Source organism: Parasteatoda tepidariorum, chromosome 9 (genome assembly GCF_043381705.1).
Source record: "Parasteatoda tepidariorum isolate YZ-2023 chromosome 9, CAS_Ptep_4.0, whole genome shotgun sequence".
NCBI lineage: Eukaryota > Metazoa > Arthropoda > Arachnida > Araneae > Theridiidae > Parasteatoda > Parasteatoda tepidariorum.
The window spans coordinates 53,628,562-53,638,245 of NC_092212.1; the positions used below are offsets into that span (position 1 = coordinate 53,628,562).

The window sequence follows — 9,684 nt, forward strand, 5'->3', positions numbered from 1 at the left end:
TTCAGTTAAGTATACAGTTCCTTAAAAAATATCAACACATCAATACGTTGGTATATTTGTCTTATGTTTGTATTGGTTGGATTCTAATTTCAGGGTTTCAAAGTATATTGGTATTTTTCAAACAACTTGTTTACCTTTCCTAATTGAAAAAATATAGAGAGAGAGAATAAACTTAATATGTAGCTTTCGATTTTTATAAGACATTTAGTTTTAGTGAGATATTGATTTAAAGTAACGTCTGCGACAGATCGGTTCAAAATATAAAACAAGTATGACTCGAAAAACGTTTAGTCGTTTCTGTGGAAGTTTATGTTTTTTAAAAATTCTTTTATGGAGTGTTATCAAGAAAAATAAAATTAAATTCTGGAAAAAAGCATTATCTTTTGTATTAATATTTAGTATAGTTTTTGGTTTCATAGATTATTTAGTGGTCTCCTATATCGTAGTATGTGTGGAAGGTTCAATTTGGCAAATAACTTTGAGCACCATTTTAAGCCCGTCTATAAGTATTGTGTTTTGGATCGTACTTCTATTAAAAATTAAACAAATATTTATGTTTATAAAAAACCTGACATTTGTGTATGGTAACTATAATAAGTGGAACACCACATATGCATCGTATTTGTTATACATACTTCTTTTTACGTTTCCGTTACTTCCAATAATTGTAAACACACTTCAATCGCAAAGGTTCCAGAACTATTTTACCTATGGATATAAGCTTGGTGATATACTTTCGAACATTATAATGTATTTGAAAGGATTTTTAATATTTTATTTGTATCCATTCTCGACAAGTATGGTAGCGTTATTCTACACTCAGTTATGCAATTTTTATTCAACTGAAATTAAAAAACTAACTAAAGAAATTGGAAGTAGGGCATATGGAACGTTTTCAAGACAAGCCCAACTTGATATTTTGCGAAAGAAAGAAATATTAATAGATTTCATCTACGAAACAGAGAGATTGTTCTCATTTATAATATTTCTCGGATATTCAGCCAATTTTTGGTCTTGTTTCAGTTTTCTGTGTGTCGTCGCAGTTGTAGATATCTCAAACGTAGACGTGTTATACTATTTGCAATGGGCATTTTTCAACATAACGGCATGCGTTTCATCATTTTCTGTTATATGGATGGCGAGTCAAGTATCAATTGAGATGAAAAATTTCAATTTTATGTTTTGGAAGCAAATCAAGCAAAGAATTCTGCTTAGCTTAAAAGAACCCTTTAGTAAAGACATCACAGACATGCCAGCTGTATCTCTGTCTGGGTGTGGAATTATTAATTTCAAAAGAAGCACTATTCTAGCTTCTGTCGGAACTGTTTTAACTTATAGCCTGCTTATAATGAGTTCAAGTAAGAAACAGTAGTGTTTCAAATAAAACAGTTTCTACTATTCCTAAAATATTTAATATTTATCAAAAAATTTCGTGACATTTTTCTATCAGAATTAATCTTTTCATTCATAAAAAGAGAGTTGTGATTAGAAGCATGTTCTGAGGAAGAAAGCTCTAAAAATTACTTTTGAGAAGTACATGATTTGCAGTTTCTATATTTGCATGACGGAGGTGGAAAAAACCATGGCCATTTGTTTCTGAAATTGAATTGAACATTGAAATTTCCTCACGATAGATGTCCAATTTTCTGAATTTTTGTGACATGATGTGCTTTACCTCTGATGTACAGGTATACATTCGGATGTGTACTGAACAAGGCGCACATAAATTCACGCCTGGAGTAATTTTGTAGAAAACACATGTTTTTAATTGAAAGTTGTGAGTTTTTTTTTATCAATTCATGAAGTATAGAATGTAGGGTATGGTAAAGTCTAGCACATGTGATAAATAGTATCTTTTGTGTTGCTGGAGTCAACGCATACTTTTGTTATAAGTTTAAATGAGCATTTATCATTAATCTGGCTAAATTTCGTTAAAACCGGGGGTCCATTTTTTCCCTTCAAATCATGGATGGTTATGGGTTTGTTGGCATAAGTCTTGCACAAAGGTCTTACACACCCAGAATATCACGTGATCAGGAAAATTATACTAACATAGAATGATTCAAACTGAATAATTCATTGAAAACGAGTTGATATTTGGCGCAGAGCCCCATTTTTTAATGACCCGGAGCTATCAGATGTTCCACTATTTTATTCCATTCGTTGGCAACATTCGAAATTCGGAATGTTGGAACACTCTTTATGATCTAGCAGGTGATTATTATTTTGGGTTCACTTGGAATATATAAAACCGACAGCTTGTTTGAGGGGCACAGGAGGAAATACCGACCAGACTGAACAGATCTCTAAAATTGAAAATAAGGGGACAAGAGGGTATAGTTTGAAACAAAGTGAGGGATACATAATTAAAATTCAGTGGAAAGAATGAAAAAAATGCTTTAGCTGTGAATGTCTAAACTGCATGACGGATACTTCGTTTCGAGGATATCCCTCGAAACGAAGTAGGGAAGAAATTTCAAAATATACACTCACCAAAAAAATAATAAATGAATAAATAAAAATAAATAAATAATGATTAATAATAATTTCAGCCTCTGGAAGTTATTCCAAAGTATAATCTTCGTATACTAATTTAATTAAATTCGGCCTAAAAATGCGTGCACCGGATCAGTAGATTTATAATGGTGGTTTGTGTTTGTTATCTTTCATCTTTTATAATTAAAGATAATGAAGTAAAACATTCCAAAAATTTAATTTTGGAGCTTGCAAAATAAAAAAAAGTCAAGCTTAGAATATTTTATTTTCTAGAGGCATTTTGCATTCCATATGAGATACCATAAGAAAGAAGTTATAAGTGTTGATGGTGATCAACAACAAAAAATGAAAATTATAAATATTTCACTGCTAGGGCATTAAAACAACCCAAAAACTCTTTTTTAGTGAAGCCCTAAAAGAACTATGCTCATTTACCACCAATACAACCCAAAAACTCTTTTTTGGTGAAGCCCTAAAGCAACTATGTGCAAATTTCCATTAATACAACCCAAAAACTCTTTTTTTGGTGAAGCCCTAAAGCAACTGTGTGCAATTTTCATCAATCATTAAGCGCGAAATGCGACATTGGAGTTATTTTTATCATCATCTGCCAGTGGACTATATTCCATTTATTGAAAATTTGGCAGTGCATAATTACTACGTATTTTGAAATAGGTTTTTTTTTTAAATTGTCTCACGTTTTAACTATAAGCTTTTTTACGGATATTTTTTTCTGTATTTTATTAGTAAAAAATTTAAACCTTGTTGCCAAAGCTCAGCAGCATATATAGGTACATATGACAGCAAATACATTTTAGTTATATTTAAAAGTCAGAATAATTTAAAAGCTTCTAAACTTATTCCTCACTTAATATCTTATTTAAAAAATCTAAATTACAAGCAAATTAAAACTTTAGAGCTCCAATTTATTGTTAAAAAAAACGGGAGATCTTATTTTAACAATCAATATAAAAAGATGGAACGTATATTCGATTATTAAAAACAAACTGATTTAACTATTCGATAAAATTAAATAATATTTTAAAATTTACTTTTGGAGAAGTTTGTTCTGTTGAAAATTCACATTACATTTAAAAATCCCAGAAATTATTTGAAATCCCAGAAATTTGACACTTATTTTGTAATCCTGAAAAGTTTTAATTGATTTTCTCATTGCGAACAATTTTTAACAAATCGCAAAGTATCCTCCATTATGTTAACTGAATATAAGCTCTTTACGTAGTATGATTTGTACTAAACAAATTCTTGTTAAAAATTTATTTCTTCACAACAATGGTTATTTTTGAAAAATTTGACACTTGCATCAAAATTTGATCTGAAACAAGTTTCAGATGACTTTGTCATTGTTAAAAATTACAAAAAATCGGAAATATCCTCCATTATGTTATCGAAAAATATGCTTATATGCTCACACCTTGAGTAAAAAAATCTTTCTTAAAAATTTTGAGTGCTTTTTTTTAAAAATATATTGGTATTTTTGAAAAAAAGTGACACTCACTTTGAAATCTGAATTAAGTTTCAAATTTTATGCTAACTCATTTGCATAAAATTATAAGAAAATGTCCTTTGTTATGTTAACCATATATATGCGCTTAACGTGGCATGGTTTAGACCAGTGGTTCCCAACCTGGGGGCGATAGAGCTTCTCAAGGGGGCGATCAGGGGGCGACGAGCACTCAAGAGATAAAAATTGCTAATAATATTAATAATTAAAGCTAATTGAAATTGAAAATATATATGAAATCTATGGTTCTGGAGTAGACAAAGAATTATGATAGTTAAAAATTTTAAAAAAAATCGTCATACGTTTTGGTATCGCAGGTGGAAATCTGATAAGTCACTCTGTTCCTCTGAGCAATAATACTGTTTCCAGGCATATTCATGAGATGGCAGTCGACGTTGAATCAAAACTCATCAAATTTCTGAAAGAAGGTAAATTTGCGTTGCAGATTGATGAATCAACTGTGATAGATAACAAATCTGTTTTAGCTTACGTGAGATTCATAAATGAGAGTAAGGAGATTAACGAGGAAATGTTGTTTACAAGAACTTTGAACACAGATACAAAAGGATCGTCGATTTTTAAATTGGTCAAAGATTATTTTGAGGTAAAAGAAATTCCCCTCACAAATGTAAGTGCTTGTGCAACAGATGGTGCTCCAACCATGTCTGGTTGTCATACTGGGTTTCTGGGTCACCTTAAAAAAGAAGTACCGGAAGTTATCTCACCATTCATTATGTCATTCATCGTCAACTTTTGGCTGCGAAAAATTGGTTATTTCTGGCATCAATAAAATAAAAGCTAATTCTCCTAATAACCGTTTGTTCCGAGAACTTTGCCATGAAAATGATGAAGATTTCGAATTCCTGCTCCTACATACAGCTGTGAGATGGCTTTCAAAAGGAAACTGAGCCGTTTCTTCGAATTGCTGGATTCGGTTACTGAGTTTCTCGACACCACTGATCCTGTTTTAAGTGAGAGTTTGAAGCAACGCAAGTTGGAAACTGCGTACCTCACTCATAGTTTTGAAAAAATGAAGGAAATCAACGTAAAACTTCAAGGAAATAAAATGAACATTATCAAGGCTAAGGGAATCATATCTTCATTCATCGCCAAGTTTGATATCTACAAGTCAAACATTGGTCGCAAAGAGCTAATGCAATTTCCAACTCTTAAAAAGTGTTCAATGGCAGATATCGAGATTCTCGAAAATAAAATCTTAATTTTTACTGATCACCTTGATCAGTTATGGAATCAAGATTTAAAGATTTGATGAAATTAGAAATTCCGGATTGGATTTTCGATCCTTTCTCTTTTGAAGTTGTGGATAAGCTCACTTCCTCTTTGTAGACTGAGATTTTAGATTTGAAGTATGACTGTGAGGCTAAAGTCGTCTTTAAAAAATACGGTTACGAGTTAGCTTGGGTAAAGCTTATGGACACTTATCCACAATTGTGGAAACAAATTGAACCGCTTCTCATCTCGTTCCCGTCAACATATTTAGTGGAGAGAGGATTTAGTTCTGTCTTCCAGCTGCTCACAATGCAAAGAGATAGGTTGGACATTTGCTTCAAAGGAGACCCGCGTTTAAATCTGACGAGCATAAAATCTGACATTCAAGCTTTAACTTGAAATACACCAAGCACAGGGCAGTCATTGAAGTGGTAAAAATGTACTTTCTCCCTCTTCATTTTTTTTCTCAAATTTTAGTTGTTAACGTTTTAACTTTTTCTTGATTACATTAAAATATGAATTTAAAAAAATTTACTTTTGTTTTGATTATTCCGTTTTAAATATTATTTCTTTTTGAAAAAAAAAGATGCACAATTTTTTTTAATTAATAAAAATGACAGGATAAATGTGCCTCCTTATTTGCATTACAATTTAAATTAAAATCAAATAACATAGCATATTTTCATTGTTTGGTTGTTCACAAGCAACAATGAAGGGTTTTTTGAGCAAAAAGAGAAAGGGGCGATATGTGTCAGCCAACCCCAAGAGGGGGGCGATGGTTCACAAAAGGTTGGGAGCCACTGGTCTAAACTAAACCATGTGACGTTAAGAGCATGTATGTGTAACATAATGGAGGACACTGCAAATTTTTTGTAACTGTTTCCAAAGAAAATTTCTTTTGAAACTTATTTCAAATAAAAAAATTACTGTTAAACTTTTCAAATATACCCATAGTTGTTAAGAAATAAATACCCAAAATTTTTAGTAAGCATTTGTTTAGCCTAAACCATGCTACGTAAAGAACCATGATATGTCACCCCTACTGATTAGTGGGGTTGAACTTTCATCCATACTAAGGAAGTGGAGTGGAAGAGGTGCTAATCCTATATCCGAGAGGTCTTTGATCTGAAGTGGAGGGAAGCCCTCATTCTATAGCACTATAGTAAGTGAGGTCATCAACCCTAAAAGTGGGGTGTAACGCCCATTTTCCCCCTACTCCTTTGTTACAAACATGAGCAAAAACAAATCATTAATCTCATGAGATTTTTACTTTATAAGCTCATTCTTATTGAAGATGTGAATAAAAAAAATATAATAAAAAACTATGTTGTTATTATGTATGTTGTATATTATGTATGTCTGTGTTGTACATTTAATTACTCTATTATTATATTTATTATTGTATTTTTAATTTGTATGCTATGGAGTTAAATAAATTCGTCAAGTTTCACAAAAATTGTCATTTTTGAGCTCTTTTAATAAAAATACGAAGAAAAAAAGATAGTTACAGAAATTTAAGTTCTTGAAAAATGAAATATTTTTATTTAAAAAATGGTAGTAGTCGCATTTTAAACTAGAAAATACTATGTGTTTGTTTTAATTCTAAGCAGTTCAGTCAATGAATCGAAACTTTCGAAAAAGTTATTGTGACTGCAAAACCAACAGAGAAAAATATACTTTTTTTTCCAATTCCGAAGTTAATTATATGTCGACTGACTCAAATGAATTAAAAATTTTGCAAAACAAAGAAAAGCTTTTTTAGCGAAATAAAAGATTATCTTCCTAAACTTAGAAAAAAAAGTGACGCTTCCACTGTTTTGAGTATAGTTTTGGGAGAAACAATAATGTGAGTGAAACAACCATGATTTGTTTGTGAGTAGAGCTTCCTAAAAAATCTTGAAAAAAATCTGTCAAAAATTGGATGCAATTTGATATGTCTTTTGAGTACACTTGATTAATCATTATTAGATTCCGAACATCTCAAAATCTCTTCATCCAAAATTGCATGGCTAATGTTTATCATTTAACAAACAAGAACGTTTCAACACAAGTGTAAAACGACGTAAAAAAACACCAAGAAAAAAAAATTATAAAAAAAACCTCATCATTTCCTTACATTTCATGTAAACATTATTTTCATACTTTCCGGACATCATCTGTAACTTCCTAACTTTGATTATTTCTAAGCTGATTCTTATCAGGGGACAATTAAAGACAAGATATGCAAATGATATGACTTGTAGACTATTTTTTTAACTACTATTTCATCAAGTTTGCAGAAGTGTTTCGGTCAGTCTTTTTAAATTACGGTATTTTGAAATATTCTGACTTTAATAGCATAGGATAACAACTTACAGGTAAGAGCAAAGCGTCCCCATTGGCAGTGGGACTATCACCACCTTGACTACCATTTTAGGGATGTTCGCAACATTTTTGGTGTCAAAAGTTTTACCTACCTACCTTTCCGAAGTTTCCAGGCTTTAAATGAATTAGGAAGCCAGATATCTAGAATTCATCAGCTCTTATGAAATCGGTACGTGATGGACTAGTTATGTTTTGAGACAAGCTCTCTGAATAGGTGACCAATGCGGAGAATTTCTCAGTACGGGATGTTGTACCCGGAATAAAAAAACTTGCAGTGAGAGCAACATACTCAGATTTAGTAGAATATCATAATGTACTAAGATTCAGCGCATGCAAATGTGAAGCAAATTAACAGTTAGGAGCTACGTTTGCAGAACCGGTTGTTAATCGGGCACGCTGTCTCCCACTGTTTTGTTCAATCGCAAAATGTGCCAGTAGATATAATCAACCTGGATGATATAAAGGAATTCTTCAAGAAATATCGTAGTAAATAGTACAAAAATACAGCAACGGAGCATCCATAAAACAGTCTTTCTTCTCCCCAGCCCTAGACAAAGAATATAGAGGTGTTATATTCTTTGGCTAGGGTTGTATATATTCTTTGCCTTATATTCCCCTATATATTCTTTGTCCCAGCAGCGATTGGGAGAGAGGTGGTTATAAACCAGTTTCAAGAAACACCTTTGCTGTGCCCCTAAATATTGCTTTCTCCTTCATATTCAGTGACCTATAGTGCGGTTTTCAGGAGAACTCCTCCAGACATCAGTCTCGCGTCATGATGGGTACCAAGGTTACGAGGAAAAGTCACTTGGAATAGGGGTGTGGAATGAATAATTTTGTCTTGATCTTGGCATAGGTCAGCGTGAATAAACCAATTGACATCTTCTGCACCCCCATTAGAAATGTGCTCTCGCTTGTTGCCATAGCAGCAGACAGCTGCAGACCTTTAGACTGGAGGAGTTCTCCTCAAAGCCATACAATACCATATTTTTAGGGACCGATTTGCATTACGTCTATGGAAGGTAGCCTTCTTACCCTATGGTTTCTTCGAAAGGACAGAAAATCCATTCAAATTCATTGCACAGTATAATTCGCCATGTAGTATGAAACTATGACTACTGAACGGATATCAGATCATAGTCATGTAGATGCGATCAAAGTCGGATTTTTTTAGTATTTTCGAACGAGTCATAAGTAACAGAATTTCCAAAGAGATTGAATAATAAGTTAAAAAGGCCGGTGATTCCTAAATTCATACTTCACCATTCAAGTTTCTCTTAGTGTATCATATTTTTAAACCTCTAAGTAATGACTGCTGATGTCTACTGTCTAAATATAATTTAGCACTTAACTGATACAATACTCTGGTTCAGCATTCAAGAAGTTGGGCTAAATAGAAGATGGCTGATTAATAACAACTGCTCAATTATTTGGATGAATGATGGAAAAATGTGATTTATAGGTATTCGCGTGGTTCCATTGATTTCATTTGTGGGGTTATGGGTTTATTTTATGGGATGGCTATGAATTTTTCTTGATTTGTTGTATTATTAATTTATTAATAATAAAGCTTTTTATGATAAAATTATTGGATAGTAATTAATTAGATTCCAAGAATCACAAGTTGCATAAAAATAAAGTTTCAATTTTGATTGATAGCAATAAAAAATTAAAAAAATTTGGTCCAGTGCTGTAGATTTGCAAGAGTAAAAAGTGAAATACTACTAAAATATTTATTAAATTATGAACACATCTACGCACATATGCAAAGGAAAAAAGATTACGGAGATACATTGTATTTCGTAATCACTACCATAAATATATATTTTTAGAATCATTGTCAAAACTTTATGCACAAAAGGAAGCGCGAATAAATGTTTGAACGATAAGGAAAATAACGAAAATGTCTGAAAAAATAATTTTTCAATGAAGACACATTAAAAATATCAAAACCCATTTGATTGTCGTATGAAATTTGAAAAAAAGGTTTGTCTTAATTGCCTGAAACATCTTTTATCGCTTCTGATCCCTCCTTAAATCCTCAAATTTCTTTAATGTTTTTGCTTTTT

The 9,684-nt window shown here is 31.9% G+C and overlaps 2 protein-coding genes across 2 annotated transcripts; both read left to right on the forward strand.

Annotated features, from left to right (window-relative positions):
• The first annotated feature begins 4,403 nt into the window (after positions 1 to 4,403).
• Positions 4,404 to 4,811, forward strand: LOC139426551 (protein FAM200C-like). Its single transcript, XM_071185816.1, has one exon. It carries the CDS (start codon positions 4,404 to 4,406, stop codon positions 4,809 to 4,811), a length of 408 nt encoding a protein of 135 aa, XP_071041917.1.
• Positions 4,812 to 4,907: 96 nt separating this feature from the next.
• On the forward strand, positions 4,908 to 5,291 carry LOC122272110 (protein FAM200C-like). Its single transcript, XM_043055221.1, has one exon. It carries the CDS (start codon positions 4,908 to 4,910, stop codon positions 5,289 to 5,291), a length of 384 nt encoding a protein of 127 aa, XP_042911155.1.
• The last annotated feature ends 4,393 nt before the right edge of the window (positions 5,292 to 9,684 follow it).